The 16,845-nt window shown below is 42.7% G+C and overlaps 1 protein-coding gene across 28 annotated transcripts in view; it reads right to left on the minus strand.

The window, feature by feature from the left end:
- Positions 1-16,845, minus strand: part of MAGI1 (membrane associated guanylate kinase, WW and PDZ domain containing 1) — a 335,096-nt gene that overhangs the window by 152,599 nt on the left and 165,652 nt on the right. For 27 of the 28 annotated variants that reach the window (XM_040076069.1, XM_040076068.1, XM_040076067.1 and 24 more), the window contains exon 2: positions 14,544-14,660. In XM_040076069.1, coding sequence (XP_039932003.1) covers positions 14,544-14,660 — 117 coding nt within the window. Of the gene's footprint in view, positions 1-1,671; positions 1,690-14,543; positions 14,661-16,845 lie in introns of those variants that run through there. The other variant, XM_058422216.1, reaches the window with a different exon arrangement.

Genomic DNA, 16,845 nt, shown 5'->3' on the forward strand with positions numbered 1-16,845 from the left:
TGAGAGATGCAGTGGGCCATAATAGGAATAAGGAACAAAGACCCCTTTCATTCCCCTGACAAATACAGTATAGCATGTCACAAATCACAAGGGGAGCAGACAACACAATGACAGCAATTAAATGGGTGTATTTTTATCAAGAAATACATATAATAATGACTGACTGTGTACACTCTCCCCCTCCCCAACCCTTCAAGAACTACACCGGCAAACATGGCTGTGAGTGTTTAGGGATGTTACTTCTGTTAGACAGAAAACTATCTTAAAGGAAGGGTACATCCAGCCAGTGCAGCAGGACACACACAAAAGCAGACAAGGATGTTTTGTTTGATTTTATGCACGTTGCACACCTTGTTTATTGCCACTCACACAGCTTCCTCAACTCATTCCCAATCGACTCCCAATTTCTGGGGAAGCTGAAAAAAACCATGCCCCCCCCCCCTTTTTAACTCTTTCGCTGCTGAATTCCAGCTGAGACACTATTCCTGCCCTGCCTCCCCCTTCCTTGCCTTGCGCCCTGGTGACCCAGACTGCTCTCGGGAGATTCCCTTCCCATCCCTCACACCTGCTTAGTTTGGGGGAACATTCACAGGGAAAAAAATAAAAGTAAAAAGACCCTTCGGGCCCTGCGATGCCTTTAAGCTGTGAGCAGCCCCTCTGAGCCTGAAGCCCCTCTCTCGGCAGGGCCAGCACAGGGCACGGTGCCCTGCACCTCGTCCAGGCGGTGACCCCGGGCCGCTTCTCGCCCCGCTCTCCCCGATCCCGCCCCGGAGCCGCTGCCTTTCCAGCCGGGATGAGCGCATCCCTCGCGGGCTCTCCTTCCTGCCCCCTCCCCGGCGGAGAACAATGCGGGGACAGACATTTAGCAACACCTGCTGTATCGCATTAATATGCACAGGGATGTATGGATTTTTTTTTTTTTTTTTTTTTTTCCCCGTCCAGCACTAAGACCGCATTGTTCGGGGCGATCCATCAGTGGATCGCTCCCCCCGTCCCCAGCGCCGGCCCCACAAGCCCCCTTCTGACATGTCCCCTTGTCTCCCAGCCCGGGCTGACGACCGCGTTTAGGAATGCACTTCATTAAATCGGAGCTGCCCCATTCCAACCTGCAATGCGGAGGCAGTACAAAGCCAGCGCCACGCTTCCTCCCGCATTTCCCTCAAAAGCCCCATTGTTCGGCAGGCATCTGGTCCTGATCTCAGCCCATTCGTGCCCATTGACCCCGCTTTTCGCAGCACACCCGCTCGCCAACGGGCCTCACGTAAAGCCTGCTTGATGAATTAAAAAGGAGCGCCAGCCATCTGTCCTCCCAAGGCCGGGCTCGGGCTGCCAGCCCCGCTCCGCAGCTCCTTCCCAGCCCCGCAGCCCGACCTGCGGCTCGGCCACCGCTGCCTTCGCTCCCCGAACACGCACCCGGCTCCGCGCATTTGCTGCTTTTCATCCCGCACCTTAGCGTCTAGGAAAGGGCTGGGGGGGGGGAAAGGGAGAGAGAATACAACAGAACGTTCTCACTTGCCTGAGTCCTTCGAAATTCAAGCACAAATACAAGATTAATCCTTCCTTTGTGAGGTCTTGTCTTTAAGTCGTGGTATGTAATGATCCTCAGCACTGCAGCAGAGGGGAATAAAAAATGCAGGGATCATAAGCAGGGGGAGGACAGGGCTTACTTACATCAGGGTTTCTGCCACATGACAATAGGTTTGAGAGGGAAGAATAAGCTGGCAGCAGCAGCTGACAGTGCAAAAGGGAGAATGCAGAAGCCTGCCTTTTATATTATTGGTGACATTTCTAACACATGACAACAATTTCCATCTGTATTTAAGCTGCGAGTGTGAGGAAAAGAGCATTACATCACGACTCCTCTATTCCTAGGGGCTGTGGAATATGTAGGCCAGAGGGATTAAAAAGCACCTGTGTATGCTGGAGATCTGAAATACCACAAGGCAGGTTTTCCCCCCCCCTCACTTCTTTCTCCCTCACCTTTTTTTTTTCCCCCTCTATCACCTGCACTGAGCTGCTGTTTGAGAATATGCCCAGGGAAGTGCAAAATGGTATTGTCCTAGTTAGCAAGGCTCAAGCACAGGGGAACGATGCAAATATGTGTTTCTGGCTCTGTCTCTCTCTCTGTAGGAGATGCAGCACTCATTTTTGCAAGCAATTCGACAGAATACAGAGCATCTCCCTGTTTTCTGCTGTGCTTGTCCCAAGGGCTTCGAGTTTCTCTTAAAGTACCAACTTTCATCTTCCTTTTAAGTCTGCAGGGAATTTCAGTGACAGGAGCAACAACGATTTCCCCACCCTCCCCCCTTTCTTTTACAGCCAACTCATGCCTGTATCTTTTTAAACGTAAACATCCAGAACAGGGGCCAAAGATATTTTGTAAGAAGCACTTGACTGCTTCAGAGCCAGCAGGTGTCCGTCTTGGATGCTTTCCACGTATCTCACAGGACGCGATTGCTTAGATGCAGCTCCGAAATCCTGAGGGACTCCAGCCTTGCAAGGAAACCTGCACCCCTGCAGCTCCAGGGCTGCTTTGCTGGGGCTGCTGCAGCTACACTGAGACAGGCAGGGGCACGGGAATCCCGAGGGTGGCACGGGAAGCGCTGCTGGGGTGGGCACAGGGCGTGTAGGGACACTCCTGCCACTGTTCCCATGGCCCAGTGGGTTCAGCACCAGTTCTCATCTTGGACCAAGCAGAATTTTGACCCACGCCAGCCGAGAGCCATCGCTGGTAAAGCAGCTGTGGGCACAGGACACAGCTCACAGGGTCACAGCACCTGTGTGAAAGGGGCAGGCAAGGGAAAGCATCTTCCTGTCCCACCACCAAACCCAGCAGCAAACCCAGACACTGCTCTTGCTGATGTACCCAGTCCTCAGAAGTGCTTGAAGTAGGTAGGGGCAAAACACCACTGAGAGCCAGCAACCCCTGCATTACCTTTAGAGGAGACATAGCCACACGCTAACAGGAGACTGGCCCGCTTACAAACAGTCTTAAATTTAAATCTGGCATCAGTGTTTTCATGAAAACACCAGCTGGGCCAAGGTGCTGGCCCATTGTATGTCTCGTGTTTAAAAAACAACAAACAAACAAAAAAGGACAAAAATTCTTTGCTCAAGATCACCTTCCTGATCTTTCAACACTGGCCTCTTGGAGCCGTAGACTAGTTTTTGGGTATATGTCTGGTCAACTCAAAGTTGCTGTAGGAACTCCAAAGCCTTTGATAACGTTGGGTTTGGAATATTGCACACAGTAAATTTGAAGACTGCAATATGAAAATAAATTACTCTGAATTCCTTGTCCCTCCTTTTTGTGCCCACAAAATAAAAAAATCTGCACGAGCCACACTGAAACTCTCACAACCAGATGAAACTTCAATGAGGCAATACCTACATGGAACATTCCAGAAAAAAGCCTCTTTATTAAAAAAAGAAATGGAGCATTTTACTTTAGATTTATTCAGAGATGCAGCTCCCCAATCGTTTATGGAAATGCTTTCATAAGATTTAGAAGAGGGGAAAATGGAAACAATGAAATGACTTATTTTTAATCTGGGGTTTAAAGGCTTTTTTTTCCTTTCCAAAAAACCCCCAAAAAAGTCCCACACACAAAGAAAGAAATTCAATGCAAACCTCTGTTTCTGTATCATGAAAGCCCATTCCAGTACCAGAGTAATCAATTTCTCAGAGCTTGTGTGGTCTACAGCAAAAGCCAAAGAAGGTATTTAAGTTTATACAGCCTTCAGCATTTTGATGGCTTGCTTTTGAAATACGACATGTTTAAATTTTATATCTTTTTTTTTTCACAGTTAGTTATGTCTTAAGAAAATGGTTGCTCTTGGTAGAAGAAATAGAAGGAAGGGAGAATAAATTAAATTCAACCTGTTTTTGAGCTGTTTGCCCATTCTAAAATCAGAGTAGTTCAAAGTTGCACCATGAAAAACTATTACAGTTGTAATTACAGCTCTCATCATTATATTATACCCAGTCTTAGTTTAGCATCAAACCCTTTGGCTCATATGAACAGAAAAGAAATACTAAACAAGAGTGGTGCTCCTGCACCAAGAGCTTATTACCAGATAAGCATCCACAGAAATTTACAGGAACAGCAAAGCAAATACTTTGTCAGATGTAAGAACTTTCTACCTTTTCTAGAGCTGAAAGTCATAAGCAAATCATAAATCACTTCAGGATGGGGAAAGGAGTCTTTGTCCTCACAGTAACCCCAGCTTCCCACCATGAAAGAAGGCCATCTTGAGACAAGATTTTACAGCTGGGATTTAACTCACAGGGTGGAAAAAGTGTGAGATAGAGCACTCTCGTAGGTAGGAACAAACTTCTACAACAGACTTCTCATTCTTTCATCAGTACATTTTGGATCCAGTTCACTTACCATGTGGGAACAGCAAATGGGGAACAAACTGTGAATTCAAATAACTGTAAACTCAGCAAGATGTGGAAATACAACACAGATGGTGCACTTCAGATTAAGGGTCAGCATTTCAGCGTCGCTTTCCACTTTTACATTGTGATAGGTGATGTATAACAACCACCTTCTCCCCGAGACAGCACTCTAATCAAACCATGACTCACTTAGCAAAACAAGAGGCAAGCGATACCTCCTTGGAAGCCTCCTGCCAGTCGAGAGGAGCTAAGGTTACTTGGTTAAGCTGTGGGTTTGCTGCTTGAGGATTAATGTTTAGGAGAGGAAATTGTCTCCGCTAGACAGACGTGGCTGACAAAGGTTTCTTCAGCCTTTCCATCTTCCTGCAGGCTGCAGCAGGGCTGCTCTTTCCACATGGTCCCCTCTTCATCACCTACGTTTCCAGCAAGAGTTTGCAGAGGCTGCTCTGATACCTGTGTGCAAAAGCCAAGAACACAACCCACTGCTGCCAACGTTCCCCAGTACCGACCCTTAGAGAGTGCTCGGTCCTAAAACACCTCCGCAGGCCTGCACCCTGCTTGCCTCAACGCTGGGGTAATTTTATTCTCTCACACCCATTTTGTTAAAAATCTGAGGAATGGAATTTAGGATGACTTTATTCTGGCTATGAAGTGTTAGTTGCGTGCCCAGGGCCCTCTGGAACAGGGTTGTCTGCCTGTAAGCACAAGTTCAAAGAAGAAATAAAGGAGTAAGTACAGATTAGATGACAGAAGAGCTGTAAATCTATAGGAGCTTGAAATGCCAGATAGAGAGGAGCAGGAGTGATTGTAAGGTGATTATTACCTTCAAAATATGCCGGAGGTTGTTTATCAGATCAGAGTTAATGAGGGAGAAATCTAATAGAACTATAATATTAAATTTACCACTTTAATGGTATCATCAATGTTCTATAATGTGGGCAATTTGCAGAATGTCTGTCAGTGTGATTCTCCAGTGTGGTTAGTTACACAGGAGCAGCACTACTGCATCTCATCAGCTTTTCCCTTCCAGAAAACACTGGGCATTTTGCAGAGGATTGCTGTGTGAGATAGAATAGATATAGATATAGAATCTGTATCTTTGAAAGGATAGAAATGCAAAAACGGGAAAGATATTTATGAACACGATGGCATGTTCACATTCCTGGAAGAGCTGGTCCCACTGTTCAGTCCAGCCTTCCTACTTCTGCACTGCCAGGTAGTGTCCTCCTGGGTTTTCCATGATCCTCTTTCACATCTTGCAACACCTGCTGCTCTCCTCAAAACCTTCCATAGCCGGATTTAGGAAAATTGCTAATAACCTCACTTATTCAAGCACATTTTCAGCTCTTCTGTGTTATCCCCCTCCAAACACAAGAAAACACTAAAAAATTCACACCCTAGACAAACATGAACAAAGACGGCAGCAAGGGCTCATAAATCAACGCTTATATGAAAAAAGTCAAAATACCCAGTGTGTCAAGGTTGTGATTACTAATTCAAAAGACCTGTGAACAGTAGGAGATGGCAATGCTGGGTTTATTAATAACCATCTCCTCATGTATTCAAGGAAGAGGTGGCTAAAAGCAGCAGCTTCTAAATGTGGAGTTCCTCTTTCCCTAAGCATCTGCTCCAGCCCCTCTGTTCTGAGGTTTGCCAGTTCAAATCCCTCATACAGCAAAGATCACCTGCACATTTTTAGCATATGAAAAATGTCCTGTTAAGTAGTTTAATAAGTTTAAATTTTGGCACTTGAGTTGCCATGATGGTCTAAGATAAAAAACAATCATCAATGTCTCTAATAAGCCTCTTTATGTCTTTCACCAATATCAACTTTTGTTTACTGCTTTTCCCCCGGTAAATGAAATGTTAAGCCTGAAGTTCAATGAAAAAGTGCAGGTAGAGAATGAATGATGAAGTATGAAATATAATTCAATAGCAGATGATACTTCAAAGATCTTTGATGAGGTTTTCCTCCATATTCTGCTCAAAAAAAAAAGTGCAAGAAAAACTGCCACATCACTATCCACCTGATTACTCTGTGATACACATCTCATTTTGAAGATACATTAGCCTTTCAAAGAGCCATTTATTAAACATTTCCATTTAAATAAAAATTTTCACAATCCTCAGTGAAACAGATGTATTCCCTCTTAAATCACTAATTAAGTGCAGTCTGGGACATTAACAAAGCCCTTTAAAAGGAATTCAGAGAACTAGAGTCCCCCTTAAATAAATCTGTTCTGGCAATGACCAGAGAATCTTGACTTCATAACTCAAAGCTCTAATTATTCAAGAGAACATTGTAAAAAAAAATTACATCTAGACTGTTAAGACTAATAAGAAAGATTTATTTTTCCTTCAATAGGAGCAGAACTACAAATATTTGTTCTAATTTTTTCTACCCTCTTATTCACTTGGGGTGGGGGGAAGGAAATCATTGAGGATGAATTGACAGAGTTATTCCCAGTAAAGGTACTGGATATGAAAAAGAAAAGAAAATTCTTTCTCCCCAAAGAAAACCAGCTTGCAGAATCTGAACAGCTTTATGAATGATTACACGGCTAATCGCCTCTCTGCTGAAATAAAGACAAAAAGGGATTTGGAGGACGAATGCAGCATGCTTTATGTGAGGAAGGATGTACTGTAAAAAGAAAAAAAGGATAACTGTTTGAAGATGAAATGTGACAACTCTGCATCCCCATCAAACCATCAGGAGCTGGCATCTGCCGCTACCCCCTGGGCTCAGAGACTGTCAGGCAGCAGGATGTGAGACCGGGAATCACACAGGAAACTCCTCCTCTGCAATCCCACTGGTTTTGCCCAGGCTGTACTGCAGGTATCACACTGGGCCAGAAGAACCTCACAGAGATGTGATTTACAGGTGTTCCTTTTGGAATGCTGACATCTTTGACGGAAAGCGCAGGACTTTTGTTACAGTGAAACCACCAACACGTCCAAGCACAAACACACCTATACAGTGATGGGTGCTTTCTGCAGGGAGTTAATCATGAAACATCCAATGTGAAGCCCAAATGCAAATGTGAGAGGAAAAGCAGATTAAAGAACAGCTACACACTTAATTTTACCTCATTTTAAAACAATCCTTTTGCTTGGAACACCCATTCTCTTGCTTTGTAGCATAATCAATACACTGAAACCCTTGAACAGATGCATGGTGATAGCTGAAAAGAAATCAAACTGCCTACAAATTTAAAGCTGTGGCACTGCAGCCATCACAAAAGATCTGACCAGGATCCTGGGACATCATATGAAAAACTATGGCAGGACAGAGCCAGTTTTGAAGTAAATAATGTGGAGTAATTCATCTCCATCCCTTCAACCTCCAAACAGCAGTACCCACTCTCAGGTCTTGATTTACTCTCTGCTCTCCCAGAGACTCTCACCTTGGAAGCCTTTATGTTTTAAAACAAATGCACAGGCATCGTTTGCGCTGCACCTAAATATCCACTGGCAGCTGCTTTGCCGTGGTACAAAGAAACTGCAATGAAAAACCTGCGAAATTAAGTACCCTGGGGACTAACAAAGAAAACAAAGAAAACCGGCCGTGTAATCTCTTCCCACACTCCTTACCCAAATCTCCTTTGGCAAGTGGCATGGGAGAGCAGAGAAGGCTGAGCTCCTCTGCTTTGTACTGTTCTCTGGTGCCTCATGCAATTCCAACTGGGTGTACAGTGAAACACAAAAAAGCTATTCCTCACAAAAGGGGAAGCAGATGGAGCAATATTTGCCATCATAAGTGCTTTTATTTCCAAAATTAAAGAACAAAACAAACAAACCCACCCCAAAACAATAGTTTCACTGGCACAAAACGTGCTGTTGATCTGGAAGGACAGACCAGATGGGGAAAAGGTCCTGAAGTCTTCTAGATTAAACAAAAACTATTGTCTATAGAAAGGAACTAAACTAAAGAAATATTGGCCCCGTTGCTCAAAAGAGGGCATTTTTCCCTCTTTTAAAAGTGAAAACACATCTGGTTCGCTAATAAGTGAAAGAATTATATCCCTGAAAACTGCAGGGGACACTGCTGCAATTTGGCACTCCCTGGAACACAGGTATAAGGATTTTCTAAAGCCAGTGGTTGTGCTCAGGGTACACAGGAAAAATGAAATGCGTGTGCACTAGCTGCTATGGAAAACATACCTCATATTATACAGAGTTAGATAAACTGCCAAGCAAATATTCTTAAGAAAAATTATTTTTACACACTGCTGGTATCTGTATGTTGCAACCCAGTGATAATGGCACTGCTTTAGAAGTATTTAAAACTTTTTTCCTAACATAAATCTTGTGAAACAATTAATTATTTTTTACATGTTAGAAAAGGGTCTGCTGCTCCTCACCTTATCAGTATGGGCCTTCAAATGAATATTTCATGGACCCTGCAACTATTTCTCATTACAAAAGCAGAATTACACCTCTAGGAAGGGAACTGCAAAAAAAGATACTTGGATAATAAATACATCTGCAAGTCTGGAAAGCTATTGATAATTCAAGAACATTTGTGTACATAAACTGATGATTTATTGCCTGGGAAGGAAACTAATGTGCACTGTCAGTGACTCTGTTTATCTTTCATAAAAATTAGTAACTAAAAATAACTTTGAAATTGTAGCTCAAATATCCACACATGTAAAAACACATTCATTTGTAACATAAAGGTCTTTATGCTTCACTTCAGCAATTTCTCCCAGTATACTGATACACTTTTATGCTCTGTTCTAAAGAAAAGAAACTTCTGTAAGCTGGTTTGCGTGTCCCTTTTATCAATTCATTCTGAAGTTCAGAAACACTTATGGGGGAACCCAGAGCTACAGGACTTTAAAAACCATCCTGGGAAATCAACTAAGTCTGCACATCTGACAGCAGTTTCATCACACCCCAGCCCATTTAGTCTCTCTAGTCCTCCATGACCTGCAGATGATGGTAGTTATGCACAGAACAGCTTATCCAGCTCCTGGACTGCCCTTGAAAACCTTGAATTCAGAGAATAAGCTTCAATGTATTAGTCCGCAATCACTTACTAAAGTTTGTCCTATCAAAACTGTGAAGTTCTGTTGTTCAATATTATTTGTTTTGCTCAGAAAGGAGACTTTTCCTTTGCACCAGGAAATCACTTGGAATAAACTTACTCTCGAAATTCCCAAATTTCCCGCTGAAATGTGAGAGAGCTCAGGCCAGCCAGGTGCCTGAGTGTTGCTGGCTTTTTCTGAGCCTCCTCACAGATCACTCAACACTTTCAACTATTGATTTTTATCCACTTCTTTACATTTGGCTCCATGTTCCTCTATAAGACCAACCAATACAGCTGGAGCTACTGTTCTGTAATTGAAGACAGAGGAATAGATCAAACTCTGGGAAGGTGAAAGAACAGACAGCAGAAATGAAAGTGGTGAATCTCTAGTGTTCAGATCTCCAGTCAATTAATCCCAGGACATGTACTTATTTTGAGGAAGTCAATCAGCTATTGAATGATGACCTCCTGACATTTTAAAAGCCAATTTTGTGAAGAAAAGGGGAAAAATAAAAAGAAGAATGCCACATAGTGTCTAGTCTGACTTAACTCTAGGCTAGCCACTACACTGTCACCTTTTCATCTACCATCAAAAAGACCTTGCACCTTCCAGAGCTTTGCTTCTGAAGACTGCAGCCTGGAAAGGAAAGGAATTGCACTGAAATAGGATTAGCTGTTGTTTCAGTCATGTCTGCACCAGGTAGTTTACTTGCTCTGGCAAGTAAAGGTGCAGACACCAGATCTTCCATAGCTGTCTCTGCATGTCACACAGGACTGAAACAAGTGGAGAATCGAGTAAATGGAAAAAAAAACCCCTACAGTCAAACAACATGCTGAGATAAGCTTTTATGGAAGTATCTTTCTGATTCCTCTTGATGCACTTTGAAAAGAAAACTGCTGCCAGGTTGTTGAGCATAAGCAACTAGGACAAATAGCCAGTACTGCATGTTTATGTTAAACAGATACTCTCTGCCATCATTTCAAAAAGAGGAAGACAATCCTGTGTGTTCAGCCTTCTGTGAACAGTGGCTTGGACAGGCTGCTGCACTAGTACCCTGAAGTAAGTTGCTATCATATCTCTTTCTCAATAAGCACTATTGTACAGATACCCCCAGGCAGGGCTGTTTGGAAACATCTATTTAATGGATATACCCTTACATGAAATTCCAACTAATCACAAATTCCACAAGGTGAATCTTCACATGCCACAGTCCTCTTTGGGAAAGTCCTGCTCCTAGAAACACTCTCTGAAACCTAAAGCCAGAATGTCAACACACTGCATCACTGACTATCAGCCTCTCCCAAATCACACCAACTTCTGTTAGCACAGAATGTGGAACAGGGTGCCCCAGCAAGGTGACTCACGTGGCTGATAAACCTTCCCTCTTGTTCTCAAGTGTCTGGGCTGGCAAAATTGAGCTAGAGTAGGTGAAATCCACTCTAAAAATAAGGTGTGGACCAGGTTTTTGCATTAGTCAAAGCACTTCTGGTAGAGGCACGGCCAAGGGGTAATTGTGTGATTGTTGCCATCTCACAATATAGTCCAAGCTCAGTGGAGCCTCTAACTACCCCAGAACAGAGCATTATTTCTGGTCACCTTCACTAGGCACATCCAAACACAGGAAAAATGTGGTACTTCAAAACAAAAGAAGGAAAAGGATAGTTAGAGATTGAACCAATATTACTAATTTGGATGATGTACTGACGGATTTTTGTCTAGTTTTGACAATGGACACTACACGCTATGAATGAAAACAGTAATTCATCTGAATATCTATAAGAATAACTTTGTTCAAGTTTTAAAATCCTGATTTTTCTTAAGCAAAAGAAAAAAAAATATTCTGAAGTAAAGGCTTGGGTGAAGTTTTGAATGAAATGAAAGCCTCAGGAAAAAAGTCAAGGAAATAACAAGCCAGTGGTGGTTCATGTGAAGTAAAAGCCAATCCACCAGTGGCTGAACAGCAATAACTCTTCCAAAGATTTGCCCATTGTAGCATAGCTTTATAACCACTTATACACATCCAAATATATAAATAGGTGCCATGCCTCTCTTCCTTTCTCTGTCTTGGTCCCAGCTTATGCTACTGCTCAAGTTGTAAACTCAGGGGAGAATGCCTGGGGTTGTAAATAAACCCGTGGGTTTGGTGTGATAGGAACAGCAGAGCACTCGCGACTCATCACAACCCAACTTGAGGCCACCTGGAATCTTGTCACAGCTGTTGTTTACTACAGAGCATTGCAGGGAAAATTCAGCTCAGGGGGGAGCTGGGAGCTGAGGACTCAGAGGAAGTGTGCTGGGGGGGCAGATGGCACTGGGGAGCAGGGGAAGACTTCAGTTTGCAGGAATGTGTTTGTGGTTCACCAATGTATTCAATGATACTTCACCTTTGGATCCATTTCAAGGTCTCATTTCTTTATGATTGTTGCCACATTTAGGGATCAAATCCTTTGATGTCTCAGAAAACCATCCTATGGCAAATCCATACAGGCAAATGCTCATATTGCCCCAGGAGCTGACATCATCCCACTCATCCTCAAGGGTTCACCAGAAAATAAACCAAACTATTAACCAACTCTCCTAAAGAAAAAAATCTAAATGATGCTTAAGCTGTGTGTCATTAACAAAATAATGTCTCGTTAACAAAATCCTGCATCTTTCCTCCCTTCTGCTCGACCTTTGTCTTTTACAAAAGCTGTCCAGAGCCAAGCACACGATGGGCACAGGTCTGTGTGGGAAACAGAAACCTTCTGGGATTTTTCACCACCTGTACCAAACCAGTCAGGGCTGAATCATGTGCTATTCTCACCAGAATTTCTGGTAAAGAACTGGTTAACAGCACCTTCCTCCATTTTGTATTCACTAATTATCACTTCATTTAGCCGTTATATTAGTGCAATAAAAAGCAGCTGTCAGGCCAAGCATGCTCAGTCCAAGTGACCTTGTGTTCTTGTTTGTGTTTACCACATAAGCATCGGGGAATTCCATTTTCAAAATACAAGGCTTCATAATCCATTAGCACTAGAGATTGGTCCAGGGCTCTGGATTTACTGGTCACGTGCACCAAGGAATAAAAATATGAGTGTACAGCCAGATTAATCTCCAGACCTGTAAAGCATCCCAACCCACCATGCACCAGTCTCATTCCAAGCCACATATGAATATTAGCATCATTCTTAAAAGCTACCATTAATACCATCCCCACAGTAAATGAAGCAAAAATTAAATGCTACCTGCCCAACAATTCAGAAAGTGTGGAGTCACACAATAACTAACACCACTTCTCGGGTTTTTCACTTGTTTCGTAAGTGAAACCTAAGTACTGATTACTAATTATTCTTATTAATACACCCACAACCCACATCTCTCCCAGCTATTTTGAAAAGGCAGAAATCACTTTCACTGCTCTTAATTTTAAATCAAAAGCAAGCCCAAGCATCTTAGCTCACCATCCAGTTCAATAAATCAGATAAAAGTATCACCGGGAAGCATTTCAAAATGTAACCTTGGTAATGTGTAAAATGTTTCTCCAGAACTTCCACTCATTCGCTTTTTTTGCTGTTTTAGGAAATGAAATATCACACATAAGCAGAAGGACATTAGTATCACAACACTGCATCTCCCAAGCCTAACACTGCACGTGCTGTCCTGGAAGGCACTTTTTGCAGCATGCCCTAAACATCTTCAGCCTGTCAAGTTAGGTGATTGAAAAATAATCGTATTTCATGCTGACAAAATGGCAAATAAAAGTGTTCAATAGGAAAAAATAATCCATATTTGTTCTTTATGTCCTTTTAGGTTCTTTAAACATAATTTGTTGCGTGCTTTTCACTGATAAAATGAGCATAAACTCAGTGGTGTTATAACAGCATCTGCCATTTGAAGAATCAACATTTGTCAGTGTCACCACTCAATTTTAACTGGTCTTACACAGCCCTCCTGCACGCAACACTTAGACTGAAAATTACTACTGCTGTGTGCACCACTCTGTGATATTTGTTGGCAAATACTGATTTTTGAGTTGCAACATAATTATTCAATATTTATATAAGTCTACCAGGATAAACAATCTCTGATTTACAACGAGACAGAAAACTTCAAATTATTTTGCTGCTTATCTCAGTATCCTATAACTAGGATGTTTACTAGTTCTTATTCCAGCCTGATCTAAAGGGCATATCATTATTTCCACAGCTCAGCTAAGTTAAGCAAAAAACCCTTTTTGTTAGAAGAGTGTCCCCTGCCACATGGAGAATGTCAAACGGAGGTGCAACAAAGTAGGATCACTCTCCACTTCTTGTATGTCCTCCCAAAATGCCAAGTACAGTCTCATTTTGAGTAATGATTCTGACCTTCTAAAGATTACCATGCTCCAGAGATCTTAGCTTTTCTTCTGATTGGTTTTATTTTGCTGTATTCTTTTTCCTTTCAATTGGTTTGTTGTTTTTGGTTTGGTTTTTGTTCATTTGTTTTGGTGTTTGTTTTTGGGTTTTTTTTGGTTGGTTGGTTCTGTTTTATTTTTTGATTCAGGGTTTTTTTGTTTGTTTTGTTCTGTGTTTTTTTCTGCTTTGGTTTTTTTCAGTGAAAATGAGCATTTCTTTCTCAGCTTTGCTAACTCATGTTGCCTACATGAATCAAGGATGACCTTCCAACAGTGGCAGATGCCTTCAACAATGGCACCCGGCCATAAAATGCTGCTCAATTCCACAAATTAAACAAGCATCAGAAATAAAGTTCTGCCCAGGGAACAAAAATAGAAGCCGCTTTTTTATTCATGGGTTCAAAACCAATAAGCAACATTCACCACTGTGATATTAACACGGACTATTTCTAAACCAAGCAATCACTTCATAGCAGGTTTTTTTTTTCCAAAGCAGGCATCACAAGGCTTGCATCACGCCATCAACCGCTCCAAAAAGGTAATCAAAAAAGCCTCATTCAGAGATGAATCACTTTCCTTTCCAGCCCTATCTGCTGACACGCATGGAAGTCTGCCCAAAGTGAAAACAGTCTCCCCCAGAGCCGTGCACACCCACCACAGGAAGGCTGCCCCAGAAACAGAGACGGAACTCCACCACAGGCAGCCCGGCGGGTCAGGGTTTTGGCACTTACAAGGCACAGCGTGGCGATAGAGGTTATCTCGAATGGTCTGCTGCAGGTCGTGATCCGGAGACCCCTTCTGAAACCTCTGGTTGAGATAATGCCGCAGGTCTTTGTTCAGTCTGCTCCCTGCAAAGAGGAAAAACAGCCATTTATTTATTTCTAAATGCACACAATTACCATTTCCAGTCGAGGCGGACGTTAGATTTCTATTCAGAGTCCCCTAAATTACAGCACGCTGACTTTACGAGCAGAGGCTCATCTTCCTCTACAAATGGCTAATTACCAAAAATAACTTGCTGTCAACAAGAGGTCTCTCTTGTCTCATAATGCATCGTTCTTCCTGTGGTGTTAAACAGATCATCATTCCCGTTTATCACTTATTTGTCTGCGCAAATAGAGACAGACAGATGACAGGAAAAAGAAAAAAAATCACAAAGGTATTGCATTTGCAAGTCTCTGGAGGGTGAGCTGGGCAGAGAGACAGAAGGCAAAAGCTGCTCCCATTGCAGCTACTAATAAAGCTGATCATGGCAAAAAAATCAAACAAGTGCTATACTTTCCACTGGTATCTATCCCAACACACAGCAGGAGTTGCAAAAGTATTGACTTAACAAGAGTACCAAAAGTCCTTAAAACAAAAAAATAATATCCGGTGCTTTTCACTTAAATCTGTTTATTTGTCTGTTCGGGCTTGAACACCTTCAGAAGTGTGAAAGAAGATAAATGAGTTGAAAACAAAACAAAAACAAACAGATGTACAAAAAAAAGAAAAAAAAAAGAAAAATAAATGTAGATGTTAATGAGCATTGCCAGTTACTGAATACCAAACTTTTTTTGTAGCAGAACATATGAACTGGAGAAACTTATTGCAGTCTTGAACCAAAAATACTTCCGTGCTTGGAATAACACTGACATTAATTTGACTGAAGAGCAAAAACAGGGATTGAAACTCTTCCGTTCTAAAATGAAAAGAAAAAAACAACCCCACAACACTGGAAAAGCTTCTAAGAACTGCAACCAGGATGATCAAAGCCTGCAGCACAGTTGCCATACAAGGACCAGGAGAGGGATGCTGCAGCTTGTGGACATCAGTCTCCAACATGCCCTGAGGGCTCCTGGGGACCGGGCGCTGTTTGCCTCTCCCAGCACAAGGACTGGGACACCCCAAGGAAAGCTAAACAGGAGCCTGGCTCGGAATCATCACAGACAAGAGGCCAGGGGATGCGCTGCTCTCCCTGCAGAGCACTGTGGGGGCAAGAAGCTGATTGAGGAGATTCAAGGGGAGATGGAAAAGCACTTGTAAAACACCCACCGGGGGCTGCAGAATCACAGAATGGTTTGGGTTGGAAGGGACCTCAAAGATCACCCTGTTCCCACCTCCTTGCCACGGGCAGGGACACCTTCCAGGGCACCAGGCTGCTCAATGCCTCATCCAACCTGGCCTTGAAAAGAAGAGAGAAAAGGAAATCCCTTGGGCTTCACATTAATTGCTGGTGGCTGGGAGACCTGGGAAAGAAGTGGGGGAATACCAAATATCTTGCTCTTTTCCTTCTCTTTGCCAGACATCTTATTTATAGCCCCAGCTGGAGCCGAAATGCTGGACTCCACGGACCTCAGGCTGAACCACTGCAGCTGTTTTCACAGTGTTATCATTTGCATTATGATTTTTTTGATTGTGAATATGCAATGCAGAGATCATCTCAATAAACCTGGACACCGAACACAGCCTCACAGTTGCAGATTCCTGGCTGGAGCCTCTAGGAATCACTGCAGAGCAAATCAAAAATAATAATACTGCAATGAAGTGCAGTCGGACAGTGGGTCTGGGAGGCAGGAGCAGCACCAGGCAAACAGTGAAATAAAAAAGAGTGCAGACTGTTACATGACTGTGGGCAGGATAAAATCATTGCAGCCCTGTAGCATTTTACCAGAAATGTTGGTTTAAAAACAAAACTAGACACAAAAAACTCCCCTCAGTCTGAAGTACTAAGTCAAATCTAAAAAAATAATTTTGTGATTTGTATTCAGATCCTCCTGACAGCTTTTTCTTTTAATTAAATCTCTTATTGAAGAAAGGAAGGCTCAGGCAGCAGGCCCAGCTATTAACAGAAGGAAATTTTTAAAGACCGAGATGCTCATTACAGAAATGAAACAACAGCACTGAAATTAAAGGGGATATAATTGGCTCAAAACACTTTCCTGAGCAACACCAACAACACCCCTCACTCCCAGAGCGAATTACCAACCCATTTTCTAACAAATGGTCTCCAGTTATTACACCATAAAATTTGTTTCCCACATAGGAGGCACA

The sequence above is a fragment of the Hirundo rustica genome, chromosome 12, assembly GCF_015227805.2.
Source record: "Hirundo rustica isolate bHirRus1 chromosome 12, bHirRus1.pri.v3, whole genome shotgun sequence".
NCBI lineage: Eukaryota > Metazoa > Chordata > Aves > Passeriformes > Hirundinidae > Hirundo > Hirundo rustica.